At 36.6% G+C, this 18576-nt stretch overlaps 1 protein-coding gene across 3 annotated transcripts in view; it reads left to right on the plus strand.

Moving 5' to 3' along the window:
* Window positions 1-18576, plus strand: part of NELL2 (neural EGFL like 2) — a 481448-nt gene that overhangs the window by 449705 nt on the left and 13167 nt on the right. For all 3 annotated transcript variants that reach the window (XM_061206304.1, XM_061206303.1, XM_061206305.1), the window contains exon 18: window positions 18132-18325. In XM_061206304.1, coding sequence (XP_061062287.1) covers window positions 18132-18325 — 194 coding nt within the window. The remainder of the gene's footprint in view (window positions 1-18131; window positions 18326-18576) is intronic.

The following is an 18576-nucleotide window of genomic DNA, read 5'->3' on the forward strand; positions in this document are numbered from 1 at the left end:
GTTCATCTGGATTGTTACGCGGAATGGGAACGGTACTGCCTTACCAGGGGCTAAAACCTGGCATTTGCAAATAACCACTTAGCTGTGGTCTGAAGGCTCTACCTGGCACTTGTGAATGTTCCAGAATGCGTACTTCCAGCCCTGTAGAGAATGCCATTCAAGAAGCCGATCAAACCGTGTGATTTTGCCCTTCCCTGATAAAATATTTTGCCTGTTTTCTATAGTATATTATGAGGAAGAAGTCTTCAATGCTACCTTTTTAAGATTGTCTTTTATTTTGTTTTAAGTTACATACATAAAGAATGAATACAAGCTGATTATAAATAATTCAAATCATACAGAAATATATAGAGCAAAGCTGAAAATGTATCTTTATTTCATCTCCCCCTTTTTCCCATCCCTTCCTCTTCTGCTCTAGGGGTAACCTGTGTTTAATTTTGCTTGGTATCCTTTTCTGTGCATCAGAATGTAACTAGAAAAAATACATACCTCTGCTGACTATCTTACTTTATATTTGCAACTGCTTTCACTATCTTTTAAATTTATGACCACATGTCTCAAGAGGGCTGTATTAGTTATCTATTGATGCGTTAAAAGTTACCCCCAAAACTTAGAAACTGAAAACAATAAAAGTTATCTCACAACTTCTGTGGGTAAGGAATCTATGCACAGCTTAACTGAATGCCTCTGGTTCAAGGTTTCTAATGAGGTTACTACCATCAAGTTGTTGCCCAGGGATGTGGTCTCATCTTGAAGACTTGTCTGGGATGGGAGTGGAGAGAATGAAGGTCACTCATGTGGCTATTGGGAGGCCTTGTTTCCTTAACACATAAGCTACTCCACAGGGCTGGGGGCTGGCTTCCCCTAGAATAAGCAGGTGCCCAAAATGGCAGCCACAGTCTTTCCATAACTGAATCTCAGATGTGACATTTCATCACTTCTCCCATAGTCTATTTGTTAGAAGCCAGTCAGTAAGTCCAAGGGGAGAGGATTACACAAGCGTGTGAATATTAAATGGTGAGGATCGTTGGAGGCCATCTTGTAAGCTACCTGCTCTGAGCACCACCGACATCACCCAGTATTCCTACTTTATTTCCTTAGTTACTTTCCCCTGCAACTCTTAGTTACTTTCCCCTGCATACCTTCTTCCGTCTCCTCAAATCTTAGATACCACTTTCTTTCTCTTCTTTCTCTGTCGATAACTCTGCTTATTTAACTGAGAAAAAAGAAGTACTTCACTTTTCCACTAGACATATGGTATGATATACAGTAAAGATGTAACGGTCAGGACAAAATGACAAAACATAATTAGTGCATTCATTAATGTCCAAAAGTAACAAGGAAAGTGAAACTAGCCATTAAAATAACACATGATAAAGATGAGTATAGGGAAGTAAAGGATTCTATGAAATGCCTACACAGAAAAGGCTTTTTGAGGAAATTCCGTAAATACAGAAAGAACGGGAAATCTTACTTTTTTAAAAAGAACCACAATTCTAGAAAGATGATTCTATTATTATCTTCCAGTATGATTTATAATGATTGTCATAAAAATCTACTACTCTTTCAGAAGACAGTGTGCTCTGAAGAATACTTTTAAAAGAACCCACCTATGTTGTATAAAACAAGAGAGAACTAAAGTGCTCCTTTTTAACAACTATCTATTTACTGCAATTTCAGTGATTTGTAGAATTGTAATATTAGTATTTAGAAGGATGCAATTTTAAGAGTGTGATTATATCTGAGCAGGTTCAATTTTTCTGTGCTGGGGGAAAAGAAAAGAAGCATTTCAACGTGGACAAAGCCACAGCAGTGGGTTTATAATTATGCTGAAGTATAATATTCATATTTGAAAATGTGAATAAATAACTTTGCACTGTTTCACTACTTTTTAGGCTGTGTAATCTACAAATACATGTTTATAAACTGCATTCATACAAAGTGTAAACTGCTTTGCTCATCCATTTACCTCAGAGGTGTAGACATTTAATTGCCAAGTAATGTACAAGGGTACCATTTTCCTTGTCCATATCATCATTCCTAATGTGCCTGAAAATTTGTCTCTCTCTGAGGATAAAGCCCAGTATTTTTTTTTCCAGGTAAGAATATTGTATTTTCATGCCCACATTTACCTTTATTTAAAGCTTTTATTTCTGGATTATCTTTATGCTTGGTGAGGATTTTTTGAACTTGTATGACCCCAAAAAAATGTTTATAGGGTAACATCTTTTGAGTATTATGTTCAAGCCAAATACTATAAATTCTAAACTTAAATCAGGGAAAAATATGAAAATGAAATGAATCTATTTCAACTCAAGAAGTGGTTACTGAATCTATGCACAGGTACCTTGAGGTACTTTACCAGGCACCTGCTGTGAAGAAATATAAAGGAGGTATGATCACTGCTCTCAGCTTGCAGTCGAGATAAAATATGTACAGTAACAACTGTCATACAAGATAGAATGTAATAAGTTTTTCAATAGAGGAGAAAGCTGCAAAGTTGAAAATGATGAATACATAAGAAAAGTATGAATTCAGAGCCATAATGAAACAAAGAGAGAAATTATTTCCTGTTGGGATCAAGAAAGGATTGAATATCTAGCATTGTTTCAGGACTTAAGTGTGATGTGATTATTGGCTCATTGAGATAGGGAAAGAGAGTGCCAGCAAAGGAAGTAGCTTTAAATGCCTTTCTAATAAGTTTGAACTTGAGTCTGAAAGTCTATTTTTGAGAAAGGGAATGATGAAAGTGTATCTCCACCAAATCTATATTTTGGCCCAGTCCTATTTTCTGAATTCCAGACCCACATATCCAGCTGGATAGCTCTACCTGGAAGCCCAGAGGAAAGTGTATTTCAACATGTCAAACTAACTCATGTCTTTGCTCATCCCTGCCACCTACTTCCACTCCCCAGCAAAATCTTGCTCTTCTTTGTATAAATAGCATCAACCAAATTTTCCAAGCAGGAAATCTAATCATTCATGACCCTTCTCTCACCCTAGTCTTTGAAGCCAACAAATCACTAAGAAGTTGCTTTATCTTTGTTGTTTCTATCTTAGAAGATTTTAGCTTTGTTGTTTCTTTCTATGCATCCCCACTGCTACTATTCAATACAGCATTATGCCTACGAGCACAGACTTGGAGCCTGACAGCTTGGGTTCCCATCTGGGCTGTATACCTTACTAGCTGTGTGACCCTGAGAAAGTTATTCAACATGTCTAGGCCTCAATTTCCTGATCTATACAATGGAGATAATGATGGTACCTTTCACGGTTGTTGTGAGTCATTATATGAAATGAGTCATTATATGAAAGTACTTAGAATTTGATACATACCAACCACTATATAAGTGTTTCCTTTTATTATATGACCATCTCTTTCCTGGAATACTGAACAGTCTATTAATCGGTCTCCTAGCTTCAATTTCTAATCCATTTAAATCCCTTTTCCACAGTGAAGCCAAAGGACCCTTTCAAAAATGGATATCTGATTATGATTTTTTTTTTTTGCAATTCCCAAAAATGACATTTTATTGTCTTTAAGATAAGGTTCAAATTTCTTACAACATGACTTTTAACTGATCCCTGAGAACCTCTTCAGCTGCATGTCTACCCACTCTGCTCTCCCTAGACATTCAAGTCATACCAATACTTCTGATCCTCTAACACATCTTGATGGCTCTGAACATTGGGACTCAAACACACCCTTACCTCTGACTAGACCAGTCTTTACCTCCTCTTTGCTTGGCTAAATCTTATTCATACTGTAGCTGCCACACCTGGAGAATGTGTATGTGGGCAGAAGAAAGATCCAAAAAGAGCTACCAGTGTGATAGGAAGCAAGTAAAGGAAATTTATCAGGGAGAGGGAAGGACCTGTGTCAAAAGCTGCTGCTAGCTCAAGTTCGATGGGAAATGAAACTTGACCACTGGCTTCAGCAACATTATTTCTCCAATCACTCACTAAAGCACCTACCAATATTTTTTTTTGAATTTTATTTTACTTATTTTTTTATACAACAGGTTATTAGTTATCCATTTTATACATATTAGTGTATATATATCAATCCCAATCTCCCAATTCATTCCACCACCCCCCACCCACCACTTTCCCCCCTTGGTATCCATACGTTTGTTCTCTATATCTGTATCTGCCCTGCACACTGGTTCATCTGTACCATTTTTCTAGCTTCCACATATATGCGTTAATATACGATATTTGTTTTTTTCTTTCTGACTTACTTCACTCTGTGTGACAGTCTCTAGATCCATCCGCATCTCTACAAATGACCCAGTTTTCTTCCTTTTTATGGCTGAGTAATCTTCCATTGTATATATGTACCACAACTTCTTTATCCATTTATCTGTCGATGGGCATTTAGGTTGCTTCCATGACCTGGCTATTGTAAATAGAGCTGCAATGAACAATGGTGGGTGCATGTGTCTTTTTGAATTATGGCTTTCTCTGTGTATATGCCCAATAGTGGGATGCTGGGTCATATGGTAATTCTATTTTTAGTTTTTTAAGGAACCTCCATACTGTTCCCAATAGTGGCTGTATCAATTTACATTCCCACCAACAGTGCAAGAGGGTCCCCTTTTCTCCACACCCTCTCCAGCATTTGTTGTTTGTAGATTTTCTGATGATGCCCATTCTAACTGGTGTGAGGTGATACCTCATTGCAGTTTTGATTTGCATTTCTCTAATAATTAGTGATGTTGAGCATCTTTTCATGTGCTTCTTGGCCATCTGTATGTCTTCTTTGGAGAAATGTCTATTTAGGTCTTCTGCCATTTTTGGATTGGGTTGTTTGTTTTTTTAATATTGAGCTGCATGAGCTGTTTATATATTTTGGAGATTAATCCTTTATCCGTTGATTCGTTTGCAAATATGTTCTCCCATTCTGAGGGTTGTCTTTTCGTCTTCTTTGTAGTTTCTTTTGCTTTGCAAAAGCTTTGAGGTTTCATTAGGTCCCATTTGTTTATTTTTGTTTTTATTTCCATTACTCTAGGAGGTGGGTCAAAAAAGATCTTGCTGTGATTTCTGTCAAAGAGTGTTCTTCCTATGTTTTCCTCTAAGAGTTTTAGAGTGTCCGGTCTTACATTTCGTTCTCTAATCCATTTTGAGTTTACTTTTGCATATGGTGTTAGGGAGTGTTCTAATTTCATTCTTTTACATGTAGCTATCCAGTTTTCCCAGCACCACTTATTGAAGAGGCTGCCTTTTCTCCATTGTATGTTCTTGCCTCCTTTAGCAAAAATAAGGTGACCATAGTACGTGGGTTTATCTCTGGGCTTTCTATCCTGTTCCATTGATCTATATTTCTGTTTTTCTGCCAGTACCATATTGTCTTCATTACTGTAGCTTTGTAGTATAGTCTGAAGTCAGGGAGTCTGATTCCTCCAGCTCTGTTTTTTCCCCTCAAGACTGCTTTGGCTATTCAGGGTCTTTTGTGTCTCCATAGAAATTTTAACATTTTTTGTTCTAGTTGTGTAAAAAATGCCATTGGTAATTTGATAGGGATTGCATTGAATCTGTAGATTGCTTTCGGTAGTATAGTCATTTTCACAGTATTGATTCTTCCAATCCAAGAACATGGTATATCTCTCCATCTGTTGGTATCATCTTTAATTTCTTTCATCAGTGTCTTATAGTTTTCTGCATACAGGTCTTTTGTCTCCCTAGGTAGGTTTATTCCTATGTATTTTATTCTTTTTGTTGCAATGGTAAATGGAGGGTTTCCTTAATTTCTCTTTCAGATTTTTCATCATTAGTGTATAGGAATGCAAGAGATTTCTGTGCATTAATTTTGTATCCTGCAACTTTACCAAATTCATTGATTAGCTCTAGTAGTTTTCTGGTAGCATCTTTAGTATTCTCTATGTGTAGTATCATCTTATCTGCAAACAGTGACAGTTTTACTTCTTCTTTTCCAATTTGTATTCCTTTTATTTCTTTTTCTTCTCTGACTGCCGTGGCTAGGATTTCCAAAACTATGTTGAATAATAGTGGTGTGAGTGGACATCCTTGTCTTGTTCCTCATCTTAGATGAAATGCTTTCAGTTTTTCACCATTGAGAATAATGTTTGCTGTGGCTTTGTCATATATGGCCTTTATTATGTTGAGGTAGGTTCCCTCTATGCCCACTTTCTGTAGAGTTTTTATCATAAATGGGTGTTGACTTTTGTCAAAAGCTTTTCCTGCATGTATTGAAATGATCATATGGTTTTTCTTCTTCAGTTTGTTAATATGGTGTATCACATTGATTGATTTGTGTATATTGAAGGATCCTTGCATCCCTGGGATAAATCCCACTTGATCATGGTGTATGATCCTTTTAATGTGCTGTTGGATTCTGTTTGCTAGTATTTTGTTGAGGATTTTTGCATCTATGTTCATCAGTGATATTGGTCTGTAATTTTCTTTTCTTGTAGTAACTTTGTCTGGTTTTGGTTTCAGGGTGATGGTGGCCTCATAGAATGAGTTTGGGAGTGTTCCTTCCTCTGCAATTTTTTGGAAGAGTTTGAGAAGGATGGGTGTTAGCTGTTCTCTAAATGCTTGATAGAATTCACCTGTGAAGCCATCTGGGCCTGGACTTTTGTTTGTGGGAAGATTTTTAATCACATTTTCAATTTCATTATTGTGATTGGTCTGTTCATATTTTCTATTTCTTCCTGGTTCAGTCTTGGAAGGTTCTACCTTTCTAAGAATGTGTCCATTTCTTCCAGGTTGTCCATTTTATTGGCATAGAGTTGCTTGTAAGTAGTCTCTTAGGATGCTTTGTATTTCTGTGGTGTCTGTTGTAACTTCTTTTTCGTTTCAAATTTTATTGATTTGAGTCCTCTCCCTCTTTTTCTTGATGAGTGTGGCTAATGGTTTATCAATTTTGTTTATCTTCTCAAAGAAACAGCTTTTAGTTTTATTAATCTTTGCTATTGTTTTCTTTGTTTCTATTTCATTTATTTCTGCTCTGATCTTCATTATTTCTTTCCTTCTACTAAGTTTGTGTTTTGCTTGTTCTTCGTTCTCTAGTTCCTTTAGGTGTAGGTTTAGATTGTTTATTTGAGATGTTTGTTGTTTCTTCAGGTAGGATTGTATTGCTATAAACTTCCCTCTGAGAACTGCTTTTGCGGCATCCCATAGGTTTTGGATCATCGTGTTTTCATTGTCCTTTGTCTCTCGGTACTTTTGCTTTCCTCTTTTTTTTTTTTTAAATTTATTTTTTTATACAGCACGTTCTTATTAGTCATCCATTTTATACACAACATTGTATACATGTCAATCCCAATCTCCCAATTCATCACACCACCACCACCCACCACCGCCGCTTTCCCCCCTTGGTGTCCATACGTTTTTTTCTCTACTTCTGTGTCTCAATTTACGCCCTGCAAACAGGTTCATCTGTACCATTTTCTAGCTTCCAAACATATGCGTTAATATGCGATATCTGTTTTTCTCTTTCTGACTTACTTCACTCTGCATGACAGTCTCTAGATGCATCCACATCTCTACAAATGACCCAATTTCATTCCTTTTTTTTTCTATTTAACATCTTTATTGGATATAATTGCTTTACAAAGGTATGTCAGTTTTTGCTTTATAACAAAGTGAATCAGTTATACATATACATATATCCCCATATCTCTTCCCTCTTGCATCTCCCTCCCTCCCACCCTCCCTATCCAACCCCTCTAGGTGGTCGCAAGCACCGAGCTGATCTCCCTGTGTTATGCAGTTGCTTCCCACTAGCTATCTATTTTACGTTTGGTAGTGTATATATGTCCATGCCACTCTCTCACTTTGTCCCAGCTTACCCTTCCCCCGCCCCGTATCCTCAAGTCCATTCTCTAGTAGGTCTGTGTCTTTTTTCCTGTCTTGCCCCTAGGTTCTTCATGACCTTTTTTTTTTTTGATAAGATTCCATATATATGTGTTAGCATACAGTATTGGTTTTTCTCTTTCTGGCTTACTTCACTCTGTATGATAGACTCTAGGTCCATCCACCTCACTACAAATAACTCAATTTCGTTTCTTTTTATGGCTGAGTAATATTCCATTGTATATATGTGCCACATCTTCTTTATCCATTCATCTGTCGATGGACACTTAGGTTGCTTCCATGTCCTGGCTATTATAAATAGAGCTGCAATGAACATTTTGGTACATGACTCTTTTTGAATTATGGTTTTCTCAGGGTATATGCCCAGTAGTGGGATTGCTGGCTTGTATGGTAGTTCTATTTTTATTTTTTTAAGGAACCTCCATATTGTTCTCCATAGTGGCTGTATCAATTTACATTCCCACCAACAGTGGAAGGGGGTTCCCTTTTCTCCACACCCTCACCAGCATTTATTGTTTCTAGATTTTTTGATGATGGCCATTCTGACCAGTGTGAGATTATATCACAATGTAGTTTTCATTTGCATTTCTCTAATGATTAATGATGTTGCGCATTCTTTCATGTGTTTGTTGGCAATCTGTATATCTTCTTTGGAGAAATATCTATTTAGGTCTTCTGCCTATATTTGGATTGGGTTGTTTGTCTTTTTGATATTGAGCTGCATGAGCTGCTTGTAAATTTTGGAGATTAATCCTTTGTCAGTTGCTTCATTTGCAAATATTTTCTCCCATTCTGAGGGTTGTCTTTTGGTCTTGTTTGTGGTTTCCTTTGCTGTGCAAAAGCTTTTAAGTTTCATTTGGTCCCATTTGTTTATTTTTGGTTTTATTTCCATTTCTCTAGGAGCTGGGTCAAAAAGGATCTTGCTGTGATTTATGTCATAGAGTGTTCTGCCTATGTTTTCCTCTAAGAGTATGATAGTGTATGGCCTTATTACATTTAGGTCTTTAACCCATTTTGAGTTTATTTTTGTGTATGGTGTTAGGGAGTGTTCTAATTTCATTCTTTTACATGTAGCTGTCCAGTTTTCTCAGCACCAGTTATTGAAGAGGCTGTCTTTTCCCCATTGTATATTCTTTCCTCCTTTATCAAAAATAAGGTGACCATATGTGCATGGGTTTATCTCTGGGCTTTCTATCCTGTTCCATTGATCTATATTTCTGTTTTTGTGCCAGTACCATACTATCTTGGTTACTTTAGCATTTGTACTGTAGTCTGAAGTCCGGGAGCCTGATTCCTCCAAATCCGTTTTTCTTTCTCAAGATTGCTTTGGCTATTCGGGGTCTCTTGTGTTTCCATACAAATTGTGAAATTTTTTGTTCTAGTTCTGTGAAAAATGCCAGTGGTAGTTTGATAGGGATTGCATTGAATCTGTAGATTGCTTTCGGTAGTAGAGTCATTTTCACAATGTTGATGCTTCCAATCCAAGTACATGGTATATCTCTCCATCTATTTGTATCATCTTTAATTTCTTTCATCAGTGTCTTATAGTTTTCTGCTTACAGGTCTTTTGTCTCCTTAGGTAGGTTTATTCCTAGATATTTTATTCTTTTTGTTGCAATGGTAAATGGGAGTGTTTTCTTAATTTCACTTTCAGATTTTTCATCATTAGTGTATAGGAATGCAAGAGATTTCTGTGCATTAATTTTGTATCCTGCTACTTTACCAAATTCATTGATTAGCTCTAATTGTTTTCTGATAGCATCTTTAGGATTCTCTATGTGTAATTTCATGTCATCTGCAAACAGTGATACCTTTACTTATTCTTTTCTGATTTGGATTCCTTTTATTTCTGTTTCTTCTCTGATTGCTGTGGCTAAAACTTCCAAAACTATGTTGAATAATAGTGGTGAGAGTGGGCAACCTTGTCTTGTTCCTGATCTTAGTGGAAATGGTTTCAGTTTTTCACCATTGAGGCCGATGTTTGCTGTGGGTTTGTCATATATGGCCTTTACTATGTTGAGGAAAGTTCCCTCTATGCCTACTTTCTGCAGGGTTTTTATCGTAAATGGGTGTTGAATTTTGTCGAAAGCTTTCTCTGCATCTATTGAGATGATCATATGGTTTTCTCCTTAAATTTGTTAATATGGTGTATCATATTGATCGATTTGCCTATATTGAAGAATCCTTGCATTCCTGGCATAAACCCCACTTGATCATGGTGTATGATCCTTTTAATGTGCTGTTGGATTCTGTTTGCAAGTATTTTGTTGAGGATTTTTGCATCTATGTTCATCAGTGATATTGACCTGTAGTTTTCTTTCTTTGTGACATCTTTGTCTGGTTTTGGTATCAGAGTGATGGTGGCCTTGGAGAATGAGTTTGGGAGTGTTCCTCCCTCTGCTATATTTTGGAAGAGTTTGAGAAAGATATATCTAATCTCTTTTCTAAATATTTGGTAGAATTTGCCTGTGAAGCCATCTGGTCCTGGGCTTTTGTTTGTTGGAAGATTTTTAATCACAGTTTCAATTTCAGCGCTTGTGATTGTTCTGTTCATATTTTCTCTTTCTTGCTGGTTCAGTCTCGGAAAGTTGTGCATTTCTAAGAATTTGTCCATTTCTTCCAGATTGTCCATTTTATTGGCATATATTTGCTTGTAGTAACCTCTCATTATCCTTTGTATTTCTGCAGTGTCAGTTGTTACTTCTCCTTTTTCATTTCTAATTCTATTGATTTGAGTCTTCTCCCTTTTTTTCTTGATGAGTCTTGCTAATGGTTTATCAATTTTGTTTATCTTCTCAAAGAACCAGCTTTTAGTTTTATTGACCTTTGCTATCGTTTCCTTCATTTCTTTTTCATTTATTTCTGCTCAGATGTTTATGATTTCTTTCCTTCTGCTAACTTTGGAGTTTTTTTGTTCTTATTTCTCTAATTGCTTTAGGTGTAAGGTTAGGTTGTTTATTTGAGATGTTTCTTGTTTCTTAAGGTAGGATTGTATTGCTATAAACTTCCCTCTTAGAACCTCTTGGGCTGCATCCCATAGGTTTCGGGTCGTCGTGTTTTCATTTTCATTTGTTTCTAGGTATTTTTTGATTTCCTCTTTGATTTCTTCAGTGATCTCTTGGTTATTAAGTACTGTATTGTTTAGCCTCCATGTGTTTGTATTTTTTACAGATTTTTTCCTGTAAGTGATATCTAGTCTCATAGTGTTGTGGTCGGAAAAGATACCTGATACAATTTCAATTTTCTTAAATTTACCAAGGCTTGATTTGTGACCCAAGATATGATCCATCCTGGAGAAAGTTCCATGAGCACTTGAGAAGAATGTGTATTCTGTTGTTTTTGGATGGAATGTCCAATAAATATCAATTAAGTCCATCTTGTTTATTGTATTATTTAAAGCTTGTGTTTCCTTATTTACTTGCATTTTGGATGATCTGTCCATTGGTGAAAGTGGGGTGTAAAGTCCCCTACTATGATTGTGTTACTGTCGATTTCCCCTTTTATGGCTGTTAGTATTTGCCTTATGTATTGAGGTGCTCCTATGTGGGGTGCAAAAATATTTACAATTCTGATATCTTTTTCTTGGATTGATCCCTTGATCATTATGTAGTGTCCTTCTTTGTGTGTTGTAATAGTCTTTGTTTTAAAGTCTATTTTGTCTGCTATGAGAATTGCTACTCCAGCTTTCTTTCGATTTCCATTTGCATGGAATATCTTTTTCCATCCCCTCACTTTCAGTCTGTATGTGTCCCTAGGTCTGAAGTGGGTCTCTTGTAGACAGCATATGTGTGGGTCTTGTTTTTGTATCCATTCAGCCCGTCTATGTCTTTTGGTTGGAGAATTTAATCCTTTCACATTTAAGGTAATTATCAATATGTATGTTCCTATTACCATTTTCTTAATTGTTTTGGGTTTGTTATTGTAGGTCTTTTCCTCCTCTTGTGTTTCCTGCCTAGAGAAATTCCTTTAGCATTTGTCATAAAGCTGGTTTGGTTGTGCTGAATTCTCTTAGCTTTTGCTTGTATGTTAAGGTTTTAATTTCTCCATCAAATCTTAATGAGATCCTTACTGGGTAGAGTAATCTTGGTTGTAGGTTTTTCCCTTTCATCACTTTAAATATGTCCTGTCACTCCCTTCTGGCTTGCAGAGTTTCTGCTGAAAGATCAGCTGTTTACCTTATGGGGATTCCCTTGTGTGTTATTTGTTGTTTTTCCCTTGCTGCTTTTAATATTTTTTCTTTGTATTTAATTTTTGATAGTTTGATTAATATGTGTCTTGGCGTGTTTCTCCTTGGATTTATCCTGTATGGGACTCTCTGTGCTTCCTGGACTTGATTAATTATTTCGTTTCCCATATTAGGGAAGTTTTCAACTATAATCTCTTCATATATTTTCTCAGACTGTTTGTTTTTCTCTTCTTCTTCTGGGACCCCTATAGTTCGAATGTTGGTGCATTTCATGTTGTCTGAGAGGTCTCTGAGAATGTCCTCAATTCTTTTCATTCTTTTCTTTATTCTGCTCTGCAGTAGTTATTTCCACTATTTTATCTTCCAGGTCACTTATCCGTTCTTCTGCCTCAATTATTCTGCTATTGATCCCTTCTAGAGAATTTTAATTTCATTTATTGTGTTGTTCATCACTGTTTGTTTGCTCTTTAGTTCTTCTAGGTCCTTGTTAAACGTTTCTTGTATTTTCTCCATTGTATTTCCAAGATTTTGGATCATCTTTACTCTCATTATTCTGAATTCTTTTTCGGGTAGACTGCCTATTTCCTCTTCATTTGTTAGGTCTGGTGGGTGTTTGCCTTGCTCCTTCATCTGCTGTGTGTTTCTCTGTCTTCTCATTTTGCTTAAGTTACTGTGTTTGGGGTCTCCTTTTCGCATGCTGCACATTCGTAGTTCCCGTCATTTTTGTTGTCTGTCCCCAGTGGCTAAGGTTGGTTCAGTGGGTTGTGTTGGCTTCCTGGTGGAGGCGACTATTGACTGTGTTCTGGTGGATGACGCTGGATCTTGTCTTTCTCGTGGGCAGATCTACGTCTGGTGGTGTGTTTTGGGATGTCTTTGACCTTATTATGATTTTAGGCAGCCTCTCTGCTAATGGGTGGGGTTGTGTTCCTGTCTTGCTAGTTGTTTGGCATAGGGTGTCCAGCACTGTAGCCTGCTGGTCATTGAGTGGAACTGTGTCTTGGCATTGATGGAGATCTCTGGGAGATTTTCGCCATTTGATATTACATGGGGCTGGGTGGTCTCTTGTGGACCAGTGTCCTGAACTTGGCTCTCCCAACTCAGAGGCACAGCCCTGATGCCTGGCTGGAGCACCAAGAGCCTGTCATCCACATGGCATTCCAGACCTTGCCAGCTTGTTACATTCTTCTATTCATCCTCCCTCTCTTCTCCTGCTAGTATTGGAGCGTCTCCTCCAGAGGTGGGGGGCAGCTATGGCTCACTGCAGGGACAAAGACATGGCCGGCGGCAGTTCTGGAGAGTACTCACCGATGTGCGCCCTCCTGGAGGCTGCCATTTTCTTACCTTCGTTCCTTTTTTATGGCTGAGTAATATTCCATTGTATATATGTACTACAGCTTCTTTATCCATTTATCTGTCGATGGGCATTTAGGTTGCTTCCATGACCTGGCTATCGTAAATAGTGCTGCAGTGAACATTAGGGTGCATGTGTCTTTTTGAATTATGGTTTTCTCTGGGTATATGCCCAGTAGTGGGATTGCTGAGTCATATGGTAATTCTCTTTTTAGTTTTTTAAGGAATCTCCATACTCTTCTGCATAGTGGCTGTATCAATTTACATTCGCACCAACAGTGCAAGAGAGTTCCGTTTTCTCCACACCCTCTCCAGCATTTGTTGTTTGTAGATTTTCTGATGATGCCCGTTCTAACTGCTGTGAGGTGATACCTCATTGTAGTTTTGATTTGCATTTCTCTAATAATTAGTGATGTTGAGCAGCTTTTCATGTGCTTCTTGGCCATGTGTATGTCTTCTTTGGAGAAATGTTTTGTTTGTTCTTCTTTCTCTAGTTCCTTTAGGTGTAAGGTTAGATTGTTTATTTCAGCTGTTTGTTGTTTCTTGAGATAGGATTGTATTGCTGTAAACTTCCCTCTTAGAACTGCTTTGGCTGCTTCCCATAGGTTTTGGATCATCGTGTTTTCATTGTCATTTGTCTTTAGGTATTTTTTTATTTCCTCTTTGATTTCTTCAGTGATGTCTTGGTTATTTTGTAATGTATTGTTTAGCCTCCATGTGTTTGTGTTTTTTACGATTTTTATCCTGTAACTGATTTCTAATCTCATAGCATTCTGGTCAGAAAAGATGCTTGATATGATTTCAATTTTCTTAAATTTATTGAGGCTTGATTTGTGACCCAAGATGTGATCTATCCTGGAGAATGTTCCGTGTGCACTTGAGAAGAAAGTGTAATCTGCTGTTTTTGGATGGAAGGTCCTGTAAATATCAATTAAATCTATCTGGTCTATTGTGTCATTTAAAGCTTGTGTTTCCTTATTAATTTTCTGTTTGGATTATCTGTCCATTGTTGTAAGTGAGGTGTCAAAGTCCCCCACTATTATTGTGTTACTGTCGATTTCCTCTTTTATAGCTGATAGCAGTTGCCTTAGGTATTGTGGTGCTCCTATATCGGGTGCATATATCTTTATAATTGTTATATCTTCTTCTTGGATTAATCCCTTTATCATTATACAGTGTCCTTCCTTATCTCTTGTAACATTCTTTATTTTAAAGTCTATTTTATGTGATATGAATATTGCTACTCCAGCTTTCTTTTGATTTCCATTTGCATGGAATATCTTTTTTCATCCCCTCACTTTCAGTCTGTATATGTTCCTAGGTCTGAAGTGGGTCTCTTGTAGACAGCATATAGATGGGTCTTGTTTTTGTATCCATTCAGCAAGCCTGTGTCTTTTGGTTGGAGCATTTAATCCATTCACGTTTAAGGTAATTATCGACATGTATGTTCCTATTACCATTTTCTTAATTGTTTTGGGTTTGCTTTTGTAGGTCCTTTTCTTCTCTTGTGTTTCCCACTTAGAGAAGTTCCTTTAGCATTTGTTGTAGAGCTGGTTTGGTGGTGCTGAATCTCTTAGCTTTTGCTTGTCTGTAAAGCTTTTGATTTCTCCAATGAAACTGAATGAGATCCTTGCTGGGCAGAGTAATCTTGGTTGTACGTTCTTCCCTTTCATCACTTTAAATATGTCATGCCACTCACTTCTGGCTTGTAGAGTTTCTGCTGAGAAATCAGCTGTTAACCTTATGGGAATTCCCTTGTATGTTATTTGTTGTTTTTCCCTTGCTGCTTTCAATAATTTTCCTTTGTCTTTAATTTTTGCCAATTTGATTACTATGTGTCTTGGTGTGTTTCTCCTTGGGTTTATCCTGTATTGGACTCGCTGTGCTTCCTGGACTTGGGTGGCTATTTCCTTTTCCATGTTAGGGAAGTTTTTGAGTATAATCTCTTCAAATATTTCCTCTGGTCTTTTCTCTCTCTCTTCTCCTTCTGGAACCCCTATAATGCGAATGTTGTTGCATTTAATGTTGTCCCAGAGGTCTCTTAGGCTGTCTTCATTTCTTTTCATTCTTTTTTCTTTATTCTGTTCCACAGCAGTGAATTCCACCATTCTGTCTTCCAGGTCACTTATCTGTTCTTTTGACTCAGTTATTCTGCTATTCATTCCTTCTAGTGTATTTTTCATTTCAGTTATTGTATTGTTCATCTCTGTTTGCTTGTTCTTTAATTCTCCTAGGTGTTTGTTCTTTAATTCTTCTAGGTCTTTGTTAAACATTTCTTGCATCTTCTCAATCTTTGCCTTCATTCTTTTTCCAAGGTCCTGGATCGTCTTCACTCTCATTATTCTTAATGCTTTTTCTGGAAGGTTGCTTATCTCCACTTCATTTAGTTGTTTTTCTGAGTTTTTATCTTTTTCCTTCATCTGGTACATAGCCCTCTGCCTTTGCATCTTGTCTATCTTTCTGTGAATGTGGTTTTGTTCCACAGGCTGCAGGATTTTAGTTCTTCTTGCTTCTGCTGTCTCAGTATTTTTAAAGTTGGAATTTCTGTATACTATAGTAGGTTTTTCAAAGCAGAATATATACTCTTTATGTAAATATTATGTATATAATGCAGGAATCTTATATTATGATAAAACTATATGTAAAAATGAATTCCAAAATTCTATACTATCATTCAATTGAGAATAGTTTCTGCACTGGGAAACCCAGTATAGATAACAAGCAGGAAAGTTAAGTTCAAATTAATTCAAATCTAATAGGATAGTCCATTATGATGTTTTTGCCTATATATTTCTCCAGGCATGACAAGTACATGCCATCCATTGTCGTAAGCAACTTTTTATTCTATTTCTTCATTGTTAATGTACTTTATTTAAGGGTACATATTTTCTTTGTACCTATATATCTTCTCTTCTTTGTCTTCTGCATCAAATCCAAGGACTCTGTCTGCCTTTAACCAAACAAGCAAACAAACCTGTTAGCAGAGCTTTTATTTTAAATGTAAGGCAAAATGAAATGATTGTAAAAATCCAGCCATTGCCATTAACTGAATAGTGTCCTTATATTAGTGGATTTTTAAAGGGTTAAATATATATATATAAATATAGTGGATATTAAAAGGGTAGTAAGAGGTATTTGTAGAGATTTTGGTCAAAGAGACCAAACAACTATGGTTAATGTTTTTCTTGCTTACTATAATTGCTAATTACAAAAATACTTAATGGGAGACAAATATCAACTCATCAAAGATATCTTATTATTCGGATTAGACCAAATATAGACGTGTTTTACAAAATTCATTTCTATTACCAAGAGAAAAATTTTTTCTCATCTGATATATATGTATGTATACATACATACATATACATATCAATGTATTTTTTAAAATTTTAATATATCCTCATGCTGGCTAAGAGTTATTTTTTTGATCATAGTTTTTAATTATAAGCAGTATTATCCTTGACAAATCAAGCTATAATAAAGTTTACTGTAGTTATAATAGAAACCTTTTCAGCTGTCATCTCAATTCATTGGTTTTATTGATATGGGAACTAATAAAAATCAAAGTACATAGAGAGAAGTAATCATGTAACTTATTTTCAGGAAAGCACATATGACAGAATTTAAGTATTTAAGAATTTAAATGTGGCTATAATCTTGACCAGTGCATGTCCCCAACAATGTTGAAATCAAACCATTTAAGGAAGATAGTTACTAAACTCTATAATTTTGAAGGGAAATCAGTGTACAGTTCCCCTAGTTAAAAGCTATATATTCCATCTTCTCTCTAACCCACTTTTCCTGCTGTGATTTAATTCTTTCTTTCTTGACCTTTACTCAGATGAAAAAGGAAATAACTCCTTACTGCCACTCATACAATATCCCTGAAATGTATTTTGGCTTGTGACCTTTAAATGATGGGGATAAATAAAATGAATCTCATATCTTCATATGGACCTGATCTGTGGGTCAACATATGTTTGCTTTTCATCTGTATGAAAATGCTTTAGGTTGTGATTGCCATGGAATAGGTGAGGTCAGGTGAAGAATGGGAAGTTGCCAACTGAGTCAGGCAGGAGATGAAACGATCTGAAATGGAAAAGTTAAGAACTGGGGGATTCTTTGTGCGAGAGATGGTAATTGCTTATGGTCACTTGCCCTTCCATGGGTGAGAGGCAGGGTGTAAGGACAGTGTGAAAATGCCTGGACTGTTAAGGGAAGAACACCTGAGCAGAACACTGGAAAGAGCTTACATATGGGTGACATAGCTGTGAGAACAGGGTTTGAAACTGAATAAAAATGCCTCCGGTCTTCCATGACATTTCATTTCCCACTAAGAAAGGATTTTTTGTAAGCTCCATTTTAACACTGAGGATGATTTCCCCAATTAAAAAAAAAAAATAGGCACTTTTAGAATTTCCAGTGCCAAACTGTTGTGTTTGAAACATTGAGTCCTATTCTTAACTTTCAAAAAATATAAATGTTTCATAAAGCCTAATGGTATTTACAGAGATATAAAAGTTAAAAATCTAGCCAAGGTTATTTGGTGTTTGAAATCAAGCATGATAATATTTTTGTGTGAAATCCCTAGATCATTAACATTGCTTTAGTCAGCACTAATAGGAAATGCATGCCAGTAAGATGAAAATTAATTTCCAGTTGAATGCTTTATGTCAGAAGACAACTTGCCTGATTGCAGTTGTTTGAAACGGAGCATATTCTAAGCACATTGCCTGCTGCCTTTTCTTGGCTGTAGATATTGACGAGTGTGGGACCGGGAGGCACAGCTGTGCCAATGATACCATTTGCTTTAACTTGGATGGTGGATATGATTGCCGATGTCCTCACGGAAAGAATTGCACAGGGGACTGCATCCATGATGGAAAAGTTAAGCACAATGGTCAGATTTGGGTGTTGGAAAATGACCGGTGCTCTGTGTGCTCGTGTCAGGTTAGTATAAACAAAACATTGTAACCATTTTTATCGAGGTGTAATTTGCATATATTTCAAGTGTACAGCTTGATGAACTTAGACAAATTCATACGCCCATTTAACCATCACTCAATTAATATAACAGAACATTTTTACCTACCCAAAATGTTGCCTCGGTCCTTTCTTAGTCCCATAGCCCTAGCCGCAAGCAAACACTGCTTCCAGTTTCTATAGATTAGATTTGTATTTTCTAGAGCCTCATATAAATG

The sequence above is a fragment of the Eubalaena glacialis genome, chromosome 11, assembly GCF_028564815.1.
Source record: "Eubalaena glacialis isolate mEubGla1 chromosome 11, mEubGla1.1.hap2.+ XY, whole genome shotgun sequence".
Lineage (NCBI taxonomy): Eukaryota > Metazoa > Chordata > Mammalia > Artiodactyla > Balaenidae > Eubalaena > Eubalaena glacialis.